Genomic DNA, 27683 nt, shown 5'->3' on the forward strand with positions numbered 1-27683 from the left:
TTCCCTGACAATAGAGTCACGAACAACTACTAGTTCCTGTGGGACCAACGCATTGTGTCTTGGTGACTGCCGCTGTGTTCCGTGATGACCAAGTGCAAGCTCTGGCGTTGATGTGGGCAGCTGAGAGCTTGATAGGCCCCTCAATTTAGATCCTTCAAGCTCTCATATAGGCCCATAACAATGCTGAGTTGTTGCCTGATTTCGTTACACTCCTTACATCGCACACACACAAAGAAATCCCCCATGGAAATATCATGTCCCGTACCCGATTGCTCCACAAACATCAAGGAAGCAGTGCATTTTAAAAGGCTGTGATTCAGAGGGCAACTGCCCCCATCAGTTCTCTCCTGAGCCACAGCACTCCCATTAGCTTGAGCCTTTTTCTTTGCTGCTCTGGTCTGAGTCATGATTTTGATTTAATTTCAATAATATTTCAATTTCAGTACAAAATTGTAACCCTAAATTTGTATGCCAACACGGTTATAACGCTATATATATTTTTAGGTACGAGTATTATCTACGAGTTCCTTTTATATAACTTCCGTATCAAGTTATATATTAATTAATTATGTTATGTTTGTAATCTAAGTTGTTATATGTATTTAGTTAAAAAGTACAATTTAATTGACAATGAAGTTTAACAAGATTAATAGATTTTACTGATTAATTGACAATATTATATTATATACTATACTATACTAATTCTATCTAGTTTGGGATATAACGTATCGTATAATAATGGCAGCAAGTTACGAATGGTAAATCTGCGGACACTTAAGTATTAATTTACTTCCAAATCTCGCTGTGTCAATTCAGAATAAACTAAGGATCCTGACTAAGTCTATAAGCTACTTATAGAAAATAATTTAATATAACAATTGGTCAATGAAGCGGCTAAATATGGCTAAAAAACTCCTCGTTCAGTGGAGCTGCAACTTGTAACATGTGGATTTGATACCTTTACCGATACTCAATGACTGTTTGGATGATTTATTGGATGACTGTTTTCTACAGCAGCATGCAAGAGAGTAATACTCTTGATCTGATTATCAGCAGTGATTATTCGCACATTAATAATCTAAAATCAGTTAAAAGAACCACACAGTGGCAGTGATCACAGTGTATTGATTTGGGATTTACTTAAAGATGTAACTACTATCAAGGGTAAAGAGAAGAAATTTAGCCTTTATAAAGGTGACTACAGTGGTCTGTTTTTAAATTCTATACAGTGAGACCAGCTGATGTTATTATCAAAAAATTATAAATGGGAAACATTCAAGAAAGTAATCATAGAAGCTACTAGGCCTTTCTTTTTTGAAAAAGGGAGTACAATTTGTACAGAAAGGACAAAGTGTAAAGTGTTGGGGGGCCTAGTGACACTGAGGGGTCTACCCTCAACTCTGCATTTATGTTGCTATGCAGGGATACAGACTCTGTAAAGACCAGAAATGTAAAAGTGTAGTGTGCAAGTTTGTATAAGTGTTGTGGTATGTTGGGGTGTTGTTCTTCTGGCCATTTAGCTGCATGGCCCTTAGTGGGACACCCTATTGCCCATCCAGTGCCCTGTGGAAGCAATCCAGGGAGTAGAGGTAGTAGAGCACTCTGGCAGGTGCTGCTACCTAATTGCCTGAGCTTTCAGTAACAGGACCTAAAAAAAAAAAAAAAAAAGGTAGTGTGAGGGTGTCAATCAAGTGGCAAAGGAACAGGTAGAGGTGTTGGGGATGTACAGTAAAGGCATTCCCAAAGGAGTGGAAATAACTCCATTAGGTGAGTGGGGTATTGGATTTGGTGGTGAAAGTACACTGGGTAAGGGAACACAGTGCATGTCACTATGTGGCATAGTTATCTTTTGAGGCAGAATTAGTCCTGCTGGAGTTTGTCTAGTGTGGAAAATGTGTTATTACAGTCAGGTAGAGTTGAAGTTTGTCAAAATTAGGTGGTTGCCGTGTCACATTGTGGATTTAAGCAATGTCCAGGAGGGTCATTTTGGCACATTTTGTTGACCTTCGTGAACAAGGATAGCTATCATAGTGGGTCTTCTTCTAAAGATTTCCTTGGAAAAGTTGGTAAAGTGCTTAAAGGTGTCTTCATCTTGTAGAAATATTTGTTCTTGGTTTTGAGGTAAGTTGGAGGTCCTCGTGTACAGAACAGAGCGAAGATCTTCATAGGCTGCACAGTAATACATTAAGTGCTCCTAGGTCTCAGTGTTGCCACAGTGACAGCAAGGATCTGAGACCCCAAGAGAGGTTAATTTTTCATTTATCAATCTGTGATCAGCGAGGAGGAAGGTGAAATGGAAGCCAGGTGAGAACCAGTTGGGAATTGGGTAGGTGAATCCCCTACGTTAGGTATGAACTTCTGGGTTATTCTGCCTTTGGTAGTTTGATCCCATCTTGACTGCCAGACTCACTGCAGGTGAGCATAAATGCAATGTTTTGCATTCTACAAGTACTTGCGGCTTTACAGGTAAAGCCAGTGATGGGTACAGGAAGGACAGACAGGACAGGAGGGAAGAAGAAGGGTTATGCTCTTAGTTAAGGAACACATTATATCTAAGGCAGTTCAACCAGTCAGCATGGTGGCCATTGCAATGTTTAGTCAGTTTGGTGTAACATAAGCACTGGGAAAATGATAATAGGATTGTCTTACATGCTGAATGACTCTCAGGAGTATAACAAACAAATATACTTATAAGTAGTGTGCCATTAAATCAGAATGTCTTATAATGAAAAATTTTAACTTCTGGTTAGGCAAGCTAAGGAAGATTATGGGACATCTTTGGCAAAGGATGCAAAGAAAAACAGCAAAGACTTCTTTACTTATGTAGACACTAGAAGGAAGAGGATGAATCATATTGGTCCACTCAATATTGGTCTAACTGTTGTTGATCCTGCTCAGGTTTCTGACAAACTGAATAGGTATTTTTGCATCTACATTCACACACGAGGAATTCTTTATTGAAGTGGATGCCAGAAGTTTATAAAACTGTAACGTAACTCTAAATGATTTTGTAATAACTGAGAGGTAAGTGGAAGAGAAATTGTTGAAATTAAACACAAAAAAGGCACTTGGGTTGGATGGGATCTATCCAATTATATTAAGGGAAGTATCAAAGGAGATAAGCAAACTCTTAGTCAAAATTATGAGAGAATCTTTGGATTCAGGAGAGGTCTCTGGGGACTGGACATGTGCAAATGTGTCAAATGATGACATGAGTAATTACAAACCTGTTAGCTTAACCTCTGTTGCAGGGAAAATAACGGAATTAAAGAAGTGATACAGGGCAGTCTAGACAGGAGTGCAGTTACACTTCAGTCACAGCATGGGTTTAAGGGGAAATCTTGTCTGACCAGTTTGATTGGATACTACATGGTGCAATGAGGTGTATTCAACTCTAGCAGTAAGCTAGAGAATCTTGTAATAACTGAGAGTAAAGTGGAGGAGAAATTGTTGAAGATAAACACAAGAAAGGCACCCTGGGTGGATGGGATCTATCCAGTTATATTAAAGGAGGCAGCAGAGGAAGTAAGCAAACCCTTAGCCATAATTATGAGAGCTTCCTTGGACTCAGGGGAGGTACCCACAGACTGGAGATGTGCAAATGTGACCCCAATTCACAAAGGAGGATCAAAGGTTGACACAAGCAATTATAGACCTGTGAATTTAACTTCTGTTCCAGGAAAATTAATGGAGGCACTAGTTAAAGAAGAACTGCAGGATCATTTAGACAAGACTTCAGTTATAGCTCGGACACAGCATGGTTTTGTTAAGGGGAAGTCTTGCCTGACCAATTTGATTGGATACTATGATGCAGTCACAAAGGAACTGGATGCAGGGAATAACTTTGATATTATATACTTGGATCTTAGAAAGGCTTTTGATACTGTTGCACATGGAAGACTGCTGCACAAATTGGAGCAGTATGACATTGGAGGCAAATTGCTGCTGTGGATAAAGGGGTGGCTGAGGGGGAGAAGACAGAGTGGTAATCAATGGACACTGCTCGTCATGGACTAATGTTATTAGTGGAGTCCCTCAGGGCTCAGTGCTGGGTCCATTATTGTTTTCTGTATTCATAAATGATATTGATGATGGTATATCAAGCTTAATGTCGAAGTTTGCAGACGATAAAAAGGTAGGCAGGGTTGTCAAGGACACTACTGACACTATGCTGCTGCAACAGGATCTGGAAAGGTTGAGCAGATGGGCTGAGAGGTGGCAAATGAAGTTTAACATTGACAAATGTAAAGTACTACACATAGGAAACAGCAACCCCAGAGCAATGTATCAACTCTGTGGTACTACACGGACAGTGGTAGAGAATGAAAGGGACCTGGGGGTGGTTGTGCAGGCAGATATGAAGTTCTCTGAGCAGTGCAGATGGGCTGCAAGAGTAGCTCATGGTGTATTGTCAATGATATATAGGAATTTTTCTAGCAGGGATAAGGAGGTGATTATTCCCTTGTATAAGGCAATGGTCAGGCCACACCTAGAGTACTGTATACAGGTCTGGAGGCCTCATTTCAAGAAGGATGTAGAGCTGCTGGAACGAGTACAGAGAAGGGCAACAAGATTAGTGAATGGAACAAAGGGGTGCTCTTACGAAGAAAGGCTTAAGTTTTGCAAATTACAGTGTCTGGAGACTAGGCACCAGCGAGGTGATCTGATAGAGGTGTATAAAGCATTGAATGGTTTGAGCATGCTCAATGCTGATGGGATTCTTCCTCTCGCACCTGAAAGGGCATAAATTCAAATTGAGGAAAGACAGATGTAGGGTAGACGTGTGGAAATTTGCCTTTAGCCAGCGAGTGGTTGGTTGGTGGAACAGACTTCCATCCCTTGTCGTGGAAGTTGATAGCCTAAATAAGTTTAAGGCTCAGCTGGACAGGTATTTTGAACGAACAGAGGGGTGAAGTGGAAGTGGTTTTTTTTTTTTTTTGGCTGATGCTGCATAAGCTTGCTTTCTTGCATCAAATGCCTCTACTAATGACAAAGGAACTGGATGAAAATAATTTTGATATCATATACTTAGATTTCAGTATAGCTATTGATACTGCTGCACAAATTGGAGCAGTGTGGTGTGAAAGGCAAGTTGCTGCTATGGATAATGGGATGGTTGAATGGGAGAAGACAGAGAGTTATTATCAATGGACACTGCTCTTCGGTGCTGGGCACATTGTTGTTTTCTGTATTTATTAATGATATTGATGAAAGTATATCAGACTTAATGTCTAAGTTTGCAGGTGATATGAAGGTTGGCAAGGTGGTTAATGACAGTAATGAAGGTATGCTGCTGCAACAAGATCTAGAAAAATTAGGTGAATGGGCTGAGAAATGGCAACTGAAGTTTAACTTTGTCGGATGTAAGGTAATGAACATGATTAGCAGTAATCCCAGAGTAATCTACCAACTGTGTTGTACTACACTCAGGATTGTAAAAAATGAAATTAATTGTGCAGTCAGATATGAAATTCTCTGAGCAGTGCAGACAGGCTGCCAGGGCAGCTCAAGGGATTTTGTCAATGATGTACAGAAATTTTGCTAGCAGGGATAATTTAGTGATTATACCATTGTATAAAGCAATGGTCATGCCACATCTTGAGTACTGCATACAGATCGGTCTGGAGGCCTCATTTTAGGAAGGATGTAGAACTGGATGAAATGGCTACTGAGGACAACAGTGAGATTGATGGGGGGAACAAAGGGGTGCTCTTACCAAGAATGGCTTCAGCTTTGCTAACTTTAGCATCAGGAGACAAGGCACCTGCAATGTGATCTGACTGAGGTGTTTGTAAGGCTTTGAATGGATTGACCAAGCTCAGTGCTGATGGGATTCTTCCTCTTTCTCAGACAACCTTCGTAATGGGCATAAATTCAAATTGAGGAAAAATGGTTACAGAATTGTTGTGGAATTTTTTGTTGTGGAAGTGGATAGCTTGAATAAATTCCAGGAAGAACTTGACAAATTATTGGAATGGACAGATAGGTGAAATGGGGGAGTTTTTTTTTTTTTTTGACTTGTACAATATACAGTAGCATCTCCCATTGTCCAGTATTATCTCTAACCAACTAATTGAAATCCAAGCTTTTTAACACTACCATGTCTGCTGTATTTTGGGATTGGGATGGAAGAGGTGGTATTCAATATGATTATCTGGGACAAGGTGTATCATCAATGCTTCTACTTTGGGTTTTAGAATTGTTTTAAAGCTGCGCGGAAGAAACAGCGTGACCTGATGGGATGAGGAGCATTTTTACCTCCAGAACAATAATGTATGTACTTTATACTGTCACAGCATTAAGAGATGGGTTAGCAGCTATTTTTAAATGGTTCCTTTTTTACCTTTCAACAAGGAGCACCTCCAAAAATATCCATGCCACATGCAAGCAAAGTGATGGCATATGATTGGCTGTAATATTAGGCTGAGAATAAGAGCAGCATCATTAGGTTGCTGGCAGGTTTTCCTGATAAAAGGAGATTTCATTGAGCGTAGACTAACATTATATGGTTTTGTGCATTCGGAATCCTTCTGCTTTTGACTATATCTGAACTATCTGTGAACCTTCTTACCTTGCACACCTCATTTTCCTTTTAAAATTTAAATATTATTGGGTTCCTGAAATGTAAAAAGATTTTATAACAGCTCAAATATTCATACATAAAAATTGAAGACCGATTTATATGAATTCTTTTTGTATTCTTAGAAATTCTCTAACAGTTCTTTTTAAATGCATCAGTTCAATATTTCTCAACCCTTGAAGCATAAATTTTGATTATTGTCTGATACAAGTTGACTTAACCTAGTGTACCACCAGGTTAGTTCAACTTAATATGGTCATTTAATTTGGTAATAAAGGTTTTTGAAAAGTTAACTATTCAAAGATATTTGAGAGTCAATATTATAAATGCTAAAAGTTAGAATTATGCATTTAGTATACTTGTACAACATGTGTACAAAGTAGTCACCTTACTTTATTCAGAGGTATGTCAGATTCTGTGATTGACTTGTCTGTGATATTTTTTTATCCAAGTGGATTGCAGAATGTTGTGGAGATTGGTTCTGAAGGTCAAAATAAGGCTCCAGTTTAATGTTCGGTGGTTAGTTTATTTAGTCAGTAAATTCCTTCCCGGTGACTTGCGTTTTTATTTAACTCTCTAATTTATATTACTTTCTTTAGTTTTTTGTGTCGAAAGAATCAAAGAATACTTGATGGATAAGGATACCTATATCTGATTTTGATCACATATTATTATTCATATGGCGCAAGGAACCCGAGGCTTTTGTTGCACAAACCAAAAAAATTTGAGTTACTGTGTGTGTGTGTGTGTGTGTGTGTGTGTGTGTGTGTGTGTGTGTGTGTGTGTGTGTGTGTGTGAGAGAGAGAGAGAGAGAGAGAGAGAGAGAGAGAGAGAGAGAGAGAGAGAGAGAGAGTAGAAGAGATTGCCAAGAAAGAGAAGAATGATGATATCCAGCTCAAAGTCATAAAAATGCACTTAAAATTCTTCTATCCATTGTATTACTGGTTGAGCTGTAATTGTTATGCATATACTACTCTAATTTACAATGCAGTGCCATTTGTGCAGATGCATAAATTATTAATTTTGCATTTAAAATTTAACTCATTAAGTTGTGGTTAATATCATAAGCTTGATACCTGGTTGAAACTTTTTGAATGATATACAGTAGACTCCCGATTAACAGGAGAAGTTGGGAAATTAATTTTCCCAGATAATCAATTTCTTGGGATAATCTGCATAAAATAGGGATTATGAACAATATGTATTTAGTGTATATACAGTGGTGGACAAAAAAACTGCATCACCTTAAAAAAAGTAACATTTTTGTAGTGAAACATATAAGATATTGTTTGATTAGTATTAGTAATGGCCGCATGGTGCAAGAAAGCCTATGGCTTATGCTGCACCAGCCAAAAAAAAAAAAAAAAAAAAAAAAAAACGAATAACACAATGATAAATCAAAAAATAAATAATAATTCATAAAAGAAAAGGAAATTAAACCTATCATCCTATGCATTTCCCTCACCCGAAGGTACTATCCAGATGACCTTTGAATTTCCACAAATTGTCAGCCTCTGCCACCCATGTAGGCAACTTATTCCAGTAATTTATAACTCGCTGGCTAAAATAAAACTTCCTGCAGTCCAATCTAAACATCTCCCCACGTAACTTGAATTTATGTCCCCTAGTTCTAGCATCATTTATAATCTTGAAAATTTTGCCCCCATTCATTTTACTGATGCCTTTCAGAGCCTTAAACACCTCAATCAAATCTCCCCTAAGGTGTCTAGTTTCCAAACTGCAGCCCACATATTCGAAGTCTTTCTTCATAAGGACGTCCTTTTGCCGATTTCACCAGGCGAGTTACCCGTCTTTGCACCCTTTCAAGAAGCTCGATGTCTTTCTTTAGGTGCGGTCTCCATACTTGAACACAGTATTCCAAGTGTGGTCTAACAAAAGCCTTATATAACAGGATTATCACGTCCCTATCTATACTTGCAAAAGTTCGATAGATCGTCGATAGGACACCATGGGCCTTCCTTGCAACCTGTTTACAATGGTCAGAGAATTTCATGTCTGACCATATCGTAACACCCAAGTCCCTTTCCTCCAGTACTGGGTTTAGTTGAACTCCACCAAGTGAATAGGTTATTTTGGGATTACTGTTTTCCAGGTGTAATACCTTACACTTAGTTGGATTAAAGCATAGCTGCCATTTTTCTGACCATTCCTGAAGTCTATCTAGGTCTCTCTGAAGAAGCTCAGCTTGACAGTGATCATTAACTACTCTACCAATTTTAATATCATCTGCAAATTTAGACATCACGTCCTCTATCTCTTCATCATATCGTTTATGAAAATTAAAAACAACAGTGGTCCTAATACTGATCCTTGGGGGAACCCCACTTCTAACATCAACCCAATCTGAGGAATAGCCATTTATCACAATCCTCTGCCTCCTACCCTGAAGCCATCTTGCTATCCATCTAAGGATTTTCCCAGTGATTCCAACTTGTTTCAGCTTATAAAGCAACCACTCATGTGGGACTGAGTCAAAAGCGTTGCTGAAATCTAAATAAACAATGTTGAAATTATTCCCTAAATCTAGCTCATGAGTGACCCTTTCAAAAATAGCAAACCAGATTTGTTAAACATGATTGTCCCTTTACAAAACCATTCTGAGTATCCTTGAGAATTTCATTTCTATCCAAATGATCCTGAATTCCACCCTTGATCCATTGCCTCCATGATTTTTCCTACCACTGAAGTCAGACTGACAGATCGATAATTTCCCACTTCACTCTTAGAACCACCCTTATGTATGGGAGATACATTGGCACTTTTCCAATCCAATGGAATCTCCCCAGAGTCTAGTGATGCTCGCATAATTAGCCTCAGTGGTTCAATGCACTCACTTTGTCTCCCTTAAGATTATAGGGTATATTACATCAACTCCAGGAGCCTTACTGGCATGTAGGCTCGAAAGTTTTTTCATTAAATAATCTTGCGAAATTTCAATATCATTAATTACATATTTTTCAACTTTGCTCTCACAATTTCCCATTGCCACAAAAGGTTTTTTTGTCTGTAAATATCGATGCAAAATAACTGTTGAGTTCATTTGCAACAGCAGCTGGTGTAATTAATACTATCCCCTTTCCCTTATGTAAAGGTCCAATCTGGTTTGTCCTGCTCTTCTTAGCATTTATATTCGTGAAGAATTCCTTATCCCCCCCCTCTTTACTGTTTGCTAGTGATTTCTCATAAACTGCCTTTGCCTGTTGAACCTTTTCTGTGGCTCTATTACAGATCATCTTGAAGCTGTTATAGGCTTCAGTACTTTTTATTGCTCTGTAACTTTTCCATGCCACCTTTTTCTGCTCAAGTAATGTGGCAACTTCACTATTCATCCAACTTGGAACCCTCCTCGTGGAGTATTTTTTTGAATGGTAAATACGCATTCAAGGCATCTGTGATTAATGTTTCAAAAGCATACCACAGTTCAATTGTATTCTTTCTCTGTGTGATATCTACCCAGTTAATAGAGGCCATGTAGCACCTTAAGGCATCATAATTCCTTTTCTGAAATTATAACCCATTCCTTTGCCTTTTACTACTGCTGCCTCTCTCTTCATCATCCACCTTAGAACTCCGTGATCACTTCTGCTACTGGTTCCTCTACTGTCGGCCCTGTTATGTCATCTGATTCATGGGTGATGATGTGGTCTAGGATATTCTTTTCTCTAGTATTTTCCCTGACATGTTGATACAAATAACAGTCGTCTAGTTCATATAAAAATTTTGTTCCCCATATATAGTTTTCTTCCCATTTACTCCAATCAATTAGAGGCAAATTGAAATCACCCATAATAAGACATTGACACTTACTTGCCCATTCCATTTGCATGTAGAGACTTTCGTCATAATCTTCACAACCACCTGGTTTGTAGATTACTCCTACTCGCATTATACCTTTGTTCCCAACTATCTCACACCATACAGATTCTATACTAGCATGTGAAACGTCTGAATCCGGGAAAGCTATTGTCGCAGTCAGGCTGCTTCTGATAAGAAGCATTACCCCACCATCCCTTCTATCTACCCCACTTTGTTTGTTGCAAAGCAAAGGTACTGCATGAGTCGTTTCTATAAATAGGGTGCTGGAAGGGTATACACGTTCATTAGTATCCTGTTTTGCGGAGGTGTAAGTATGGCTCCATTTGTTTAGTTGACACCAAGAAATAAAAGAGTAGCTGTTATGCATATACTACTCTAATTTACAATGCAATGCCATTTGTGCAGATGCATAAATTATTAATTTTGCATTTAAAATTTAACTCATTAAGTTGTGGTTAATATCATAAACGTGATACCTGGTTGAAACTTTTTGATTGATATACAGTAGACTCCTGATTAATGGGAGAAGTTGGGAAATTAATTTTCCCACATAATCAATTTCCCGGGATAATCTTCATAAAATCTGGATTATGAACTATTGTTCATAATCCAGATTTTATGCAAATTATCTCTCGAAATTGTGTATTTAGTGTATATACAGTGGCGGTATATACATCAGTCGTTTCTATAAATACGGTGCTGGAAGGGTATACACGTTCATTAATATCCTGTTTTGCGGAGGTGTAAGCATGGCTCCATTTGTTCAGTGACACCAAGAAATAAAAGAGTAGCTGTTGCTCTCTACCAGGAAGGGCTTTCTACACGTGCTATCGCTGATAAAATCGGCTGCCACCAGTCAACAGTATCCCAGGTGCTGAAATTAAAGCGTGAAACCGGTGGTGTGAAGAGAAGACCTGGATCAGGCCGTAAGAGAGTCACTATGCCTTCTCAAGATCGATATTTGAAATGGCATGCCTTCGTAATCGCCATGCCAGTGCTCCTGATCTAAAACTGGACTTTGAGATGGCTTCTGGTGTTGAAACAAGTGCACAAACTATCCAAAGTCAGTTTTGGAATGTGGTCTGCCTGCCTGTCGGTCCAAGAAGAAGCCTTTGTTTACCCAACAAATGAGGAAGAAGTGACTTGCTCGGGCTAAAACGCATGTTTCGCGGACAAAAGAGCAATGGTACACCATCTTTTCTGACGAATTGAAATTCAACCTTCATGGCTTGGATGGGAAGTGATACGTCAGAAGAGGAAAATCTGAGGCATACCATCCTGACTGCATAACACTGACTGTAAAGTTCCCCGCTGGTCAGATGGTTTGGGGATGCATAACAGGCAAAGGGGTGGGGCGAATTAAGTTTATTAACGGAATGGTGAATGCAGAAACCTACACTGCTGTCTTGGAGGGTTTCCTGAAGCCCGTTATTAGGGATCATCACACAGAAGTCCAAAACTGCATTTTTCAACAGTACTCAGCACCTTGCGACACAGAAAAATTGGTAAGTTTTATGCTATTTAGATTTAATGATCAGTTTGTCTTCTTGTCTCACAAGGCTTAAGACATACTTACACCAATGTTTTCCCTCATTTTTCTTCCTTAAGGTAAAGTCATACCTCAGAAATGCTGGCATTACAGTGTTGGACTGGCCCGGCAAAAAGACTAGAACAGGTTTCAGCCCTATTGAAAATTGCTGGTACATAATGTCTAAAATTGCTCAGAAGAAGCCAACAAGTAAGATTCAGCTGCAGGAGAGTATTGTAAGGGTCTGGTTCCACGAAATTGGGCAACCGTATATCCAGAAGTTGATTAACTCTATGCCGAATCATTGCAAAGCTGTAATTGCAGATCGAGGAAGAACAACAAAATATTGAGGACTTATTTCGCTGATTTACAGTATATAATACTATTAAGTTGACTTGTCATTTGAGTTTTTACATGTAAATGCAATAAAATGTATGGTTGATTGTCATGATTGCCATTTGCATGATTTCTCATATTTCCATTAATTATGCATTTTACCCTTTGGGAAGATATTTATGGCAATTAGGTATATCAGGTGGAGTCTTTTTATTGGATTTCATTCACAGAGATATATATCCCATCTAACAAATGCATTTTAAACATTTCTGCAACCTACAATGCAGCACAAAACACATTTGCAAAATTCACAAGTGGTGCATTTTTTTTTTGTCCACCACTATATACACATATTAAAAAAAAAATTGTACACTGCTAGCACTATCTGAAACCCCAGCAAATCCAATTAATTTAAGCTTTGTTCTTTATTAAATATATTTTAAACATATTTTATATTTTGTTTACCAACATTATACTCTTTCATTTAAAGCTGACACTCCAGCACCTTTTGCATGTTTATTGACAAGTTCAAGTTTTTGTTGTATTGGAAGAGCAATTCTTTTTCTTTTTAACATGATGGGTAACTTTAAAACTTATGAAATAAATGCAAAAAAATAATATGTACTGTATGTACTTGCTGAACAAACCCCATGGGCTCACATCTGGTGAGGATGGGCTTGGAACACCCAGGTCCTGAGCTGGATATCATCATTCTTCTCTTTCTTGATGATTCCCTTCTACTTCTCTCTCTCTCTCTCTCTCTCTCTCTCTCTCTCTCTCTCTCTCTCTCTCTCTCTCTCTCTCTCTCTCGCTCTCTCTCTCATGGTAACTCAATTTTTTTTAGCTGCTGCAGCATAAGCCTCAGGCTTCCTTGCACCATATGCCTAATAATAATAACAATAAAACTGCCACTCAGTGTACCAGCCTGCTTAACACACATTAACTGATGAATAATGAATATGTACTTGTTTATACAAAGGGTACTAGGAAAGTTTTGCAATATGACGCAGCAATGAATTACAGGAAGCTGCTTGTTGCTGCATGTTGAGACATGTTCATACGTGCATAGTAGCCGCCGCGCCAAGTAGATGGGCTCAGTTATTCATTAGTAGTGAGAGTGTAAAGTGCTTGCGATGGCATCGTGGTCACGAAATGAGATAAGGACAGTTTTCCGGTATAATTTCGTGCGTGGTTTAACCATAGACCAGTGCTTAGAAGAAATGACTCTTGCACTAGATGATGATTGTCCACATCGTACAACGATATTCAGGTGGTATAGAGAATTCCAAAGGGGAAATTTCACTCTGTAGGATTCTGAGAGGCCGGGAAGGCCACGAACGTCAGTTACGGAGGAAAACGTTACTGCTGTGAGGAAAATGCTTGACGAAAACAGGCGAGTGACCTACCAACAGATAGAGGATACTTTGGGCCTAAATGCACCAGCAATTCGTTCGATTCTGCAAGATCATTTGCACGTGAAGAAACTTTGTTCTCTCTGGGTGCCGCATCAACTGACTGAAGAGCAGATGACACGACGTGTGACTTGGTGCCGGAGATGTTAAAAAAGTTTGATAAGGGACAATCTCGGTATGTGAACAACATCGTGACAGGTGACGAGACTTGGCTGTACTATTACGATCTGCCGACCAAGGCTCAAAACAAAGTTTGGGTCTTTGATGATGACGACACACCCGTAATTTTCAGAAAATCCCGATCTGTAAAGAAGAAAATGATAGCTGTATTTTTCAAATCGAGTGGAATTGTGGAACGTGTCATTTTGGACACGCAGAAGACAGTCACAGCTAAGTGGTATACTGAACAATGCCTGCCTAAAGTCATTGGATCTATGAAGAACCTGCGGCCAAAGTCAAGAATGGACACCTGGTACCTCCATCACGAAAATGCTCCAGCTCACCGCGCCAAAGCCTGCACCGAATATTTGACCACGACAGGACTGAAACTTCTCGAGCACCCTCCCTACATTCCAGACCTTGCTCCTTGCGACTTTGCACTGTTCCCGCATGTGAAAATGAAGCTAAAAGGGAGGCGGTTTTCCAGTGATGAGGACCTTCTACGGGCTTGGGACAACGAGTGTGCTTTACTCCCTAGTGAAACTTGGCAAAACTGGTTTAAATATTGGTTTCGGAGGATGGAGAGGTGTATTGAATGTAGAGGAAATTACTTTGAAAAAATTAAATAAACAAAGCTGTATTGCAAAACTTTCCTAGTACCCTTTGTATGCACACATACCTAAGAATTGAAGAAATCCCTAAGGATCAGGAGTGTACAGTAGACTCCCAGTGGCAGATTAAATGTTTTTGGGGCCTGAGCGGTAATTTTTTTTAAAAACATTTAAATTTAAAAATAAATTATTGTATATACTGTAATTGATTTTTTAAGACATTTAAATCAGTATTTTTTCATCCCCTGTTAATCTATCCCCAGATAATCAGAAATCTGCTATATATATGATTTATCTTTGTGGATTTACATTAAAGTCTGGTTCGGTATTGTAAAGAAACATATACAGGCAACTCTTGGTTTACGAACGTACGATTTACAAACATTCGCTATAACGAATGTCACAATTCATTCAAAATTTCTTAAAGTCGCCAATAGATAGAGTTCCTTATAAAACGAAATGCCAACGTAAATATTTTTGTAAGATTTAAAAATAAACTTTTAAAATATGTATTTATTACAATAATTATCAGAAAATTATATGATAATTATACTGAACTGTTCTTGGTTAATAAAACTAATCTAGCCAGTAAAAAAACGTTGGTTTACTTGCCACGCCACATAGAATGTTTTCTTGTGGAAAGAAATCGGTGATTGCCCCTATTATAATATAATAGGATCATTGCTTTATTTGCTTAGGTTATCTTAGCCAGTCAACCATTGGCTCACTTAGGGGCTGGGAAAGGGAAGCTTCCCCAGCCCTTTCTCCTCCAGTCACAAAGATACCTGAAACAGATAGTAGGAGCACTGACTAAAAAATGTGCCTGACCAATCTTTCGATGTAGTCAGTTGTTTATAGACCGATACATGCAAGACTGATCTTGCATGTAGTCAGTTGTTTTATAGATACCATTAAGTATAGTTGAGTTGTTTTATAGACACCATTAACTACAGAAATCGGTGATTTCCCTGGTATAATATACAGTGGATTCCGGTTATTTGGACCCCCGGTTAATCAGGGCAGCCATTTATTTGGGGCAAATCTTAAAAAACAGAACCCAATCGAGAAAATAGCCAGGGTTTACTTCGCTTAATTGGGACAATATGCCGTTTAATCAGGGCAGGAGACCGCAGCACTGAAGATTACCCTAAGATTGTCTCCGACCTTACCATGTAGTTCGGTTAGATTTCTGGAGGTCACAACCTTAAAACAATAAAAACAATTAGCAGTCACCTGTTTATTGGGCTTTTCTGTTTGTACAATCTATCATAAATAGATAGTAAACTCGATCTTATTGAATTTGCGATAATACTGACAGCTGGAATTTTATGGATTATTATGGTGAAATGTGTTTACACTTCCATGGAATCTTCAATCATATAAAAAAATTAATTTTCAGAATCTTCTCTTCATTCCTATTTTTAAAACTTTGTAACTTGTTACTCCGTTCTCACTAGCGCGTATTGTGTTACTTACAATCTGTGTGTGCCGAGTTCTTTGTTATTCATTGCTTATCTTTTTACTGTTTTAAATTTTAACCCCCGCCCCCAAATGTCAGTGAACAGAAATGTCAACTAGTTAGTATGTAAATATTACAGTATGTATTAATTATTCCAATTTTCACATATCATTTAATTTTTTAATTGCTATGGTAATAAAAGGTAAATTTGTGCTTAATATATCTTTACTTTTATAACCTGTGGGTAATATTCCTCCTATTTTTGCTCATTAGAAACGCTGTTTAATAGAATTAAAATTCAATTCACAAATGTGATCACAATTACCGGCGCTTACTACACATTGATTAGTGAACAGTACTTTACTGTGGTGACTCCATCGTAACGTGATTTGATTGTACAGTGAACCAATTGTAAAGCGGGGGTCCATTGTATTTTTAACTTTTTTTTACGTGAAACTTCGGATAATTTGGGCAGTTGCTTAATCAGGCCAAAATGCACTAGTCCCGACGTGTCCCAAATAACCGGCATCGACTGTAATAGGATAATCGCTTGATTTGCTTAGGTTATCTTAGTCAGTCAACTGTTGGTTCACTTAGGGGCTGGGAAAGGGAAGCTTCTCCATCCTTTTCTCCTCCTGTCACAAAGATACCCAAAACGGATAATAGGAGCACTGACTAAAAAATGTGCCTGACCGATCTTTTGCGTTGCTCAACAACAAACGTAGTCAGTTGTTTTATAGACATCATTAAGTATAGTTCTGCATTTGGTGACTTAAAAATAATATTTTTAAAAATTTAAGCAAACATGGGTCCAAAGCGAAATAGTAGTGCTGGTGCTTTGATGGTGGTAGTAATAAAAAGACGCAGTACAGGAACTCCCCAACTTGCATAATACTCGACTTATGGAAATTCGACTTTACTTAAGTTTTTACTGGCCGGTGCAAACTTAAAAAAATCATGGAAATGTATTTTGCATCCTGTAGTAACAAATGGAGGTATTGTGAAAATATAACACATTGTTTTTTTTGTTTTTTTTTTGTAATTCATTCCAAGTCCTTGTAAGTTGAAAATTTTGGCTGTATTACTAGACTATTTATCTCTCTAAAAGGTCATATTTATAATGGAAATTGCACTACCCTTTCATCGTCATCAGGCGCCTCCGTAGCCAGGTGGGAAGGAGCAGCAGTGCGTAGCACATGTTTCTTGATTAGACCGGGGTTCGAGCCCGTCACCACCAAATACGGAGGATGCGGAAAGGTCAGGAAATGACCACCACATATCCGAGCAATATGGCCTTAGTTGCTAATGCTCCTAAAAAAAAAAAAAACCAAACCAAAACCAATCATCGTTATCATATGTTCCCATTATAAGAATCAATTTTGAACGCCTTTGTGATATTTTTCTAAAGCACGTTTCTGGAGGTGTGGTCATGTATTACAGAGTGAAGCACATGCATGAGGTTACTGAACACTATGGAGGCAATGTAATTATTTACCTGCACATTTGTAGTGATGTAATTGCCCCGCCCTATTTTCCCATTGGCTCAAATAAATATTACTAGGAGAAAAACTTTTTTAATGTATAGAGAGATAATAGGTTGCATTTGATTTATCTCTTGAACGTAGTAAAACAAACTATCATTTGTGAATTATTCATAGTCAAGTTATATGCACTTCTTTATAGATTCAGCTGATAGAAGATAATGGAAGGAAATATGGTGGAATGTCTTCTGACAGCCAAGCAAGTAAGTGTAATATCAATTTCCATTTTTTTTACAAAGTAATTGCCAAGTTTGTAATGTATATTTGATGAACTGTTGATATGTTAAGGAGTAAGACTGATTTTCAAAATCATTAAACTGCACATGAGTTGGCATCAACTGGATATTTACAGTAGATTTGAGAATAATGGCACCTTCATGGATTAAATATGCCATTATTTAGATTTTTTTTTTTTTTTATCTGGAAAGTTTTATTTTAAATATATTCAAAAATAAGGCTCACATCTGGTGAGTATGGGCTTGATACACCCAGAGTCCTGAGCTGGATATCATCATTCATCTTTTTCTTGGTGATTCTCTCTCTGGGTAATTCAGAAATTTTTTTTTTTTTGGCTGGTGCAGCATAAGCCTCAGGTTTCTTCACCATATGGCTAATAATAAATAATGAGGCTAAAAAAAAAAATAGAGATTAAGAATGCCATTTTATTAACTGCACATAAAAAAACATAAACATGTTGACAATCCGATGTTATACTCTGCCATTAATACACTCCTACTTACGCCCGTTCTATTTTCTGTTTTTGCATCAAGTTTGTCACTAAGCTTTAATGTTCTTCTTTTCTTCTCTGTGTGAGGTTTATTAACATTAAGAGCCATAGTGAGTGACTTTTAATTTAAAATAAATGTAAAACAGCATATTAATTCCAGGGGCTCGCATCTGGTGAGTATGGGCTTGGCATACCCAGAGTCCTGAGCTAGATATCATCATTCTTCTCTTTCTTGATGATTCCTTTCCGCTTCTCTCTCTCTCTCTCTCTCTCTCTCTCTCTCTCTCTCTCTCTCTCTCTCTCTCTCTCTCTCTCTCTCTGAGAGTAACTTGGGAATTTTTTTTGACTGGTGCAGCATAAACTTCCTTGCACCATATGACTAATAATATAATCTGAGATATCAGTACAGAATTCACTTTCAAAATGGCAAACTTAAACAAATACACTAATCACGTGACTTTCTTTTTTCGGCACCAATCTCAATGAGCTATTATTTCAAATGTTCCATTATTTGGGGTGTTGTTATTTTGACAGTCTACTGTATAATGAATCCAGCAATTCAGCTTTGAATCTTACCAGTAATTCCAACCTGTTCAAGTTTATACATTAACCTCTCATGATGGGCTTAGTCAAATTCTTTGCTAAAATCCAGTTGTGAAACTATGTCGAAATTATTCCCTAAATCCAGCTCATGAGTACTGTGTTAAAATAGCCTACTATGTTAGTTAATCATGATTTACCCTTAACAAAGCTATTTTGTGTGTCCTTCAAAATGCCATATCTATCTAAATGTCCCCAGATTGCACTCCTAATCATTGCCTATAAGATTTTTCCTACCACTGAAATCAGACTAACAGATCTGTTGCTACTAATTTCACTCTTAGAACCACTTATGTATTGGCTATACATTGGCACTTCTCTGATCCATAGGAATTTCCCCTGAGTCCAAAGATGCCCTCATAATTAACCTCAATGGTTCGATTCTCTCCCTCAAAACTACAGAGTATATACCATCTACTCTGTTAGCCTTGCTTGCCCTTAGGCCGTTTTTTTTTTCCTCCTCTCTCTGGTAACCTGATAAATGTAGTTTAGTGCAGCTTTGAAAGGTGGAATAAATCAAACAGTGGGGATGCCTTTCTCTTTCTCTTAGGTGATACAAAGTATGATAAGTAGATGATGTAAATGAAATTAAGAAAAAGTAATTGTAGACTAGATGAAAAATTTTTTCTTCTGGCCAAAGAGTATGAACTATTGGAAGAAATTGCTGCTTAATCTTATGGAACCGTATGTAATGGCAAATTATGCAAGCAAGCTTATACAGCAAGAGAAAAAAAACAGTAGCTTACTCATATAAATTTAACAAGTAAATTAAATTAAATATAGATTTAATCATATAAATTAAATCAAGCCTGTTTCAGTATCTTTTATTTTTTTCATCAACTGATTTCAGCAAATGTAAACAACAAAAAAGAAGCCTTGGAATTTTCCTTATTAACTTTTTTGAAATTCTTCTAGATAAGAATTTCAAAAATGATGATAAAATCTCAGTTTTTCCATTTTTGTACCCATTGGATATCAACTCACACAGGGTGTAAAGTAAATGTATAAATCTTCTTCTGTGGTTGTTTGCATTTTAATCTGCATTAGTGTTATGTGTATTAGGAGCAGTTCACACCACCCTGTCACCAGTTGATGAAATTAATCTTTTGCATATTTTTAAGGATGCTAATAGTAATAATACTAAAATCTTAATAGTAATGTATTAATATAAGGATGATAATTGTCTGTGATTTTTAGATGGAAACTGTAGCCCATTCTTCATGAGACCAACACTGTATTCAGTACCATGTCGAAAGGAAATGCTGAAACAGTCATTTCTTCCCTTTGCTGTTATTCTCAACCCTTTAGCAAGATCTGATGACAAGGCAAGTTTTTCAAATTTTAGAGAAATAATTCTTAATGAGTTTTACATTTAACTGTTTTTCTTATCAAATAATTGTCAAAAAGGCTACTTCACTGTACTGAATAAGATGCTTATTCAATACAAATAAACAATGAGCTATCCCCCCCTCTTTGTTGGTCTTCTTTAGTGGATTATTTACAAATAAGAAAAGAATTACTTATGTTACTGAATCAGGAAAATTAAAAAATGAATTGGATTGCTGCATATGGTCTACAGTTCCCTTGGTATGAAAAACATGCAATTGAGGACTGTGTGTAATGATCTATCATTTAACAAAAGAAAGTTACCTTCATTTAACTCTAGATCAGTTGCACCCTGAATACAGAACAAAACTGCTCACATAACATTTATTAGATTCAGATGTTTTTATTATAAATAAATTTTTCCATCAAATCTGTCACTTTATTGCCAGAACTTTGAGTACAAGTATAGTTGACATACACAGCTGCATAAGTAACAGATTTTTTAACTTTTTTTTATTGAATTTAAAATAGTGTCTTATTATTTGGATATGATTTTGATAATTTAACCCATTTCCCTTTGCTTGAAACTTTTTGTTCTGCATGCCACTTTTCACTCTTCTGTTATAATCCGCTTGCCTCAGTTTTTCATCTGGCAAATGCATGAAAAAATTTCAGTTTTTAGAAATATATACACAAGCGCAGTGAGCTGTTGTGCAGAGATATTGCCCTTATTTGTCTGTACACTCACCCCCAAAAGATGTGTGGGAGACAAATAAGGGTTGCTAGTGAGATGTGTTTGTACACTCCAAATTTCAAAGAAGACAGGTACTAAATAAATACAGCAAACCCCCGCTATTTGCGGTATCTGTATTCGCGGTCGCTGATTTAATATGAAATGAAACCTTAAAAAATGTGAATTTTAAAGCGCCGTGAACATTTTCTGCCATAAAAAAACATGGGTGCGGCTAAAATTATCTTTTCCCGTCAAAACAGCGCTCAGTGGGTGGGGTGGGAGAGGGGTGACAAAATCGCTAGCATGGTTGTTTCTCGCTAATCCTTGTTCAGTATGTGTTATGTGCTTGTCATGGAAGGTTTCATCGTTTGCTTTTAATTTATATGCTTATAAATTGATATGCTTACAAAAGTGATAAATCTACTGTTTTGCAGTGTAAAACAGACTTTTTTGAGTGTGTTAACGGAAGAAAGTGACTTTATTGTGGACAAGTTCTTTCTAACCCGTACAAAAATATGGCTACGAATAACAAGGGAAATGTGAAAAGATCAAAGAAGGTGATGACATTAGCGAATAAAATTGAGTTATTAGACAATTTCTAGTGGTGAAAGTCTCCTCAGTGGCAAAACATTATAAAATCAATGAGTCAACGGTACGATCAATCAAAAAATCAGAATCAAAAATCCGCCGTAGTGTCCGTGAAAACGCGCTAATTGCTTCAAAAATTTGCTCTGTAACTCGTGATGTTAAATTAGAAAAAATGGAAAAGGCTTTAAATCTGTGGTTAGAAGACCGAACTCAAAATAAAATTCCCTTAAGTTCACTCATCATTCGTGAAAAGGCAAAACTCCTTTATCAACACTTTAGCAAAACTGGTGATAGCACTGGCAGGATAAGTTTTTTAGTTAGCAAAGGCACTGGTTTGAAAGATTTGTTTGATATTACATTTAATATTAAATTGTTTCTTATTTTCATTTCGATGCTATATGCTTGCATTTCTAATTATCATATTATGAAGGTACATATATTATATACATAGACAAAATTTTAGACTAGTTTTTCTTACTTATATTTCATACTTTGGAATGGAACCCCCTTATTACTATGGGAGCCATAACTCAGTATTCGTGTTTTCGGTATTCGCAGCATTTCTCAGGAACGTAACCCCCGCTATTCGCGGGGGTTTACTGTAGTTATTATTAATCAGACCTTTCATTAATTGAAACAAAACGAGAAAATACTGTAACCCTCTTTAGAGAAAATTGATAGGGTAAGGGATATGTGAGGATAAGATTCCATTCTCAAAAATCATTCTTAAAAATAATAAGAAAAGTGGTATCTGTCAGACACCATGTGACTGATGAAGGCTCTCAGATGCTACATAACCAAACAGAAGGGTCCTTTTGTTAACTTTGCTGATATAAGTCAGTAATTCCATAGCAATTCTCTCATTCATATTATCAATCCTCTGAAAAAGACCAACAGAGGAGGGTCATAACAAGTGGTATATCTATAAATTTAAACATCAGATTAGACTTTTCTGTCTCAAATTTTTTTTTTTATGTAACCATACTATAAAATATAGTCAAAATAGGTTTCCCAACTTATACACTCTCACAGAACTGTACAGGTACCTCCAGAACCATAGCATTCATGTGTTATTCTCACATGCATCTTTATTCAGTGACTGTAAGACATCAGTTCTTCTCAAGTGCATCATAAATGCAGTAAGATAAAAATCTTAGCTGACATACAGGTCCATTTTGGTTGATGTGTTCCTTATGTAGTTGAATGGTCATAGTGAAAGTACCGTACTGTGCGTTTGAATTGACTGTGTTTTAAATCTGTGACCTCACAATATGCTAGTGATTGATATGCAAATAAAATTCCTTGAAAATTGCATGATGTAAGTAGAGTTTTTATATGCAGTGGACATGGTGAAGATAGTAGGCACTTTATGTATTTGCAGACACATCTAAAAATAGCTTCATTGCTGTCATCCCTTTTTATTTGTTTTGAAGTATGATTTCCCCCTCCAGATATGAACCTGTGTAAACTCATGGTTACTTTATAAGTCATATTTTCAGAATTTTGTTGTAATTTTAAATCCTTGACCAGATTGATTTGCATATTTCTTATGTAATTAAATATTAAAAAAAATTATAATTATTGATCACATTGACTACTCTTTAATGTTTTCTACCCCCCCCCCCCTTTTTTTTTTTATTATAGCTTGTGCCAACAATATACCATACTGATAAACATGGACCTGTAAGATGTATCAGATGTAGGGCTTATATGTGTCCTTATATGAAGTTTATTGAAGGAGGAATTAGATTTTCTTGTGCATTTTGTGGTGCTCTTACTAGTGGTAATTTTTTAAATTTATTTCATTTACTTACATTTTGATATTTGATTTTAAGGGAAAAGAACTACTCTATACACTTGACAATATCAAATGATTCCACACTTTATTAACCTCCTTCGGTAGTATGCCTGTAAAAGTCCTGTATTCGTGACACTAGGCAACACGATTTTTGCTGCCAAGAACTTAAATGCTGTTTTTAACCAATTTTTATGCATAGATTTCGAAAATCATCATGATAGTTTCACATCACGTCACAATTATTAAATATAGAGGGAGTTACGTTTTACCAAAATATGCCAATTTCTCATCTAGCCAGTAATGTATGACATACTGATTTATTTTAACAGATTTAAGCTAATTCTCTTAATTTTAGCAATATATTCTGGCCTCAGTTTTCTTGTGATAAACATAATCAGATGTCTACCTATGGTTCTTAGGTTCAAATTCTGAAGCAACAATTTACAATTTGAAGAGAGCACACTTAGCATTTTTGTGGGCTGTGCCAAGGTTTTCCAAGTATTAACTGATTGCGACATATTCTTAGGATTATAAATCTATCCTCAAACATAAACAGCCCCTCGAGAGTAGGAGGGTGCAGCCCTCCTACCACTTCTCAAGATGTCTACTATCAGCCAGTAAGTTCAGGTAGTGAGATACATTTAATCAAACAAGGTGAGTTGAATGGTTTGGTTTGAGACTTAAATTTGCTGAAAGAACAAGCTGGACTTTTAGATTCTAGATTACAGCAGTGGAATATACTTGCAGCAGGAACAAAGATTTCAGTGTTTTGGAAAAGACATGAAAAGTTTTCAAAATATTTTGCTACGGAGGACAGTATGTGTTTTTGCAAAGACAGTATTGGACTTCTGAAAGAACTAGGTGCCATGCGTATGTCAGATGAATGGCATTTATTTATAGATGCCTCAAAATTAAGCTTAAAAGTAGTTTTGCTTCATAATGGCAATGAATTTCCATCAGTTCCTGTGTTTCAACTACTTGGACTTAAAGTCATGAAAGCATGTCTAAGGTTACATGCTATAAAATACCAGGATTATGGTTGGAACATATGCAGTGATCTTAAGGTTACTGATTTGCTGGGGTGGGGGGCTACAAATTATTGTTTTTTGTGTTTGTGTGACAGAAGAACGTTGTTGTGCAACATTGGGCCAAGTGGGACGAGTTCATACCTGGACATGTAATGTAAAATATATTCCTTTAGTGCAATCAAATAAGATTCTTCTTTGACCCCTGCATATCAAACTTGGATTAATGAAAAATTTCATGAAGGGACTAGATAAAAGAAGGTAATGGATTTGCATACTTGAGAAGTGTGTTTCCTAATTTAATATATGCCAAACTCAAGGAAGAAATTTTTGTAAGACTCCAAATTAGGAAACTCTTGAAAGACAATGTGTTTGAAACCCAATTAAAGGAGGTTGAATTGGCAGCTTGGCAATCATTTAAGATGGTAGTACAGGGTTTTTTGGGTAATAGGAAAGAAGAAAATTATGAAATGTTGGTGTCTAATTTACTTGAGTGCTACAAAACACTGTTGAATGTCATTGAAAATTCATTTTCTTCATTCCCATCTCTGATTTTCCCCCGAAAATCTAGATGTGAGTGATGAACACGAGGAGAGGTTTCATCGAGGTATTTCCATGATGGAAAAGTGGTACCAAGGTCGCTGAGATCCTGTAATGATGGAGGATTACTGCCGGTTCCTTGCGAGAGAGAGTGAGCAGGAATACAAGAGAAAATTCCTTAGTAGCAAACATTTTTAATGACAATTACGGGTATGCTGATTATATATTATTGAAATATAACTATTTTGCAATGATTTATGATATTTTTTCCAAAGTTAAATGAGTTGTAGAGAATGCATAATATTTTTTTTTACTCTTGTATTACTAACTTGAATTATGTATATATCCCTTTATTTTAACATTAAACATTGGTACATCTTTTGATGTAGACGTGATAGAGACTTTATGGTGATTTTCGGAATCAGCGTGTTTAATTCCTCCAGAATCACATATTTTCGTTGCAGAGGTATGGCAAAAAATAGTTTTTGTTGGCTAGTGTTATGTTTCAATTCTGTATATCACGAAACAGTTCCATTCTCAAAATGGTTTTCAACATATTACATTCCAAGATATATTTCTGACCTGTGCTAATGCATTTAAAAGGAGTTCTTATTATTGTTAAATGATGAAAGCACCACATGGAATAAATTCATTGCATTAGTTTATTATCATTATTTTTTTTTCTCATTATGCACTATAATAAGAGAATAAATTTTGCACTAAAATGTTCAAAATTTTAAGAATGCAATATTAATTATTAACTTTGTCACCGAAGAAGTTAATAATTAACTACTTTTATAATTTCATATCTTCTGTCACTGATAATGTCTTTTTTTTTTGTCCCATTGTCATCTTTTTACAAAGGTTTTAAAGGGAAAAAGTTTACATTGTAAACAGGAAGCCAGTATTGGTATTTTACTTGTGTGTTGTTGTGTTGAATTTAATAATATTATATTAATAGGCCTAATTTTATATTCACTATTTTATTGAATGTTAAAAAATTTTAAATAATTCCCTCATTCAACCTAATTTGCTGAATTTTTAAGCAAGTACAGAATGTGTATATAATATATCATTTTCTATGCAGTCAAATAAATAAATACACAATTTATTTATTTGACAGCACAAGTAGACCAGTAGGCCAAGGTTGGTAGAGTTTACAAATTCCTTGTGACCACATCCATATTAAATTAAGGGCAGCCGTATTTTCAGCACCCACAGTTCACAATGGAATGTACATTTTTTATGATAGTGTTGTTGGCTTGAACTTGCAACCTTCTAGCTTGTGGCTGCACACGTTAATCACTAGTTCACAACCAGTCCCAAATAATGAAGAATATTTATATATTAACTTGCACTGTGTAACAGCAGTCATATGCTTCCTTCCTAAATTTATGCAGCAGTTTGTATCCAAAATATTCAGCTCTTGGTTTTTTTCCTACATAATTGCTTTGTTCATAAGGATGACAAATATATAAATTTATAAAAAGATCAAGGACCTGAAATGATTGACACATAAAAGGTTCTTGTTAAATTTCTTATAATTTGAGTAATAGTCAATGTATTCTTTACAGATGTATTAAGATTTTTCTGTATCTACTGACTGAATATTTTTTTATCCTAAAATATGGGAGGACATTATGTATGGAATTAACTTCACACAGTGGTATGAAATGGCAGTATTACAAAAGCTGTATATTAAAATATTAAATTTAAAATTAAAATAAAAAAAGCATTTCTGGTGGTTGTATTTAAAAGAAAAAAAAACATGGATAAATACTTTACTGCAACAGTTTCAACCAGTCTTATATGAGATGTGTGGGCATGCAATCTGAAGATAGCTCACTTCATCTAATGTGTTGAATTGCACTAATCTTTGAATGTCTTTATATTGGTATCAGTTTCAAAGCAACACTTTAACCTGCAATGGAATATTCAGTGTAAAGGTGGGGATGTCCTCTAGTGGTGTGCTTGTGGGATCTGTAACTTGGGTAATTAGCATTAGCAGAGGCTTATATGATGCAAGAAAGCAAGCTTATACAGCATTGGCATCAGCCAAAAAAAAAAAAAAAAAAAAAAAAAGAAACCTTCCCATTTCACCCATCCATTTGCTTCAAATGTTTGTATAGTTCTGCCTTGAAATTTAAGCTGTCCACTTCTAGGTGGTAGATGACTCATCAACCGGTGCAATACCACCACTTTGCTTATTGGAGGCTTGAAGTGGTGGAACTCATGTTTAGTCTCCAGAGCTAAGTTCTGGTCAGCCCTTCCCATTTCTTCCATCCTGCAGTATGACTGATGACTGTTAAGTTATGATGGACATCATGGCAAGATCCAATCTTCCTTACATTTCGGGGGTATAGCTCTAAAATGGTGTTCGCAGGCCGGCCCCTAGTTAGTACTCCTCACCAAACCTATCGGTAACTCTCTAGGAGGTTTCCAGATCAGCTAGTGTATAATCTTGCTACCTCTACTCTGCCAGATAGTGACTGGTGGGAGTCAGAGTAGTGTGTATGCCGGGGGGGGGGGGGTCATTGTTGAGGCCATGTTATGTCAAGGATCTGGGTATATTGTTACCATGTGTACAGCATATCCAAAAATTTCATTACTTCATACAGCATGTGTCCTCCCCCCACTTTTTCTTACTATTGAATATACCATGAATTGTCAAACTAATAGAGTAAGCTTATCTGCGAAAAGATCTAAACCTCCCAAACACTTCCTAGTTCATTTCACAAATATACCTGGTCTCAATTCTAATCTCAGTGATGTCCATTTCCACTTGCAGTCTGCCAAACCCCATGTACTTTTTCTGACAGAATCTCAGTTATCGGTTGATTCAACTACTGCTCATCTCAGTTGCCCAAATTATTCACTGTATGA

At 36.6% G+C, this 27683-nt stretch overlaps 1 protein-coding gene across 1 annotated transcript in view; it reads left to right on the forward strand.

Moving 5' to 3' along the window:
- The window catches only part of LOC150083554 (protein transport protein Sec24C-like), a 116615-nt gene that overhangs the window by 38931 nt on the left and 50001 nt on the right, over positions 1-27683 (forward strand). Inside the window, exons 3-5 of the mRNA XM_090378520.1 lie at positions 17606-17666; positions 19988-20115; positions 23082-23220. Of these exons, the coding sequence (XP_090234646.1) occupies positions 17606-17666; positions 19988-20115; positions 23082-23220 (328 nt within the window). The remainder of the gene's footprint in view (positions 1-17605; positions 17667-19987; positions 20116-23081; positions 23221-27683) is intronic.

This window comes from Mastigoproctus giganteus, chromosome 7 (genome assembly GCF_048544385.1).
Source record: "Mastigoproctus giganteus isolate SK-2022 chromosome 7, ASM4854438v1, whole genome shotgun sequence".
NCBI lineage: Eukaryota > Metazoa > Arthropoda > Arachnida > Uropygi > Thelyphonidae > Mastigoproctus > Mastigoproctus giganteus.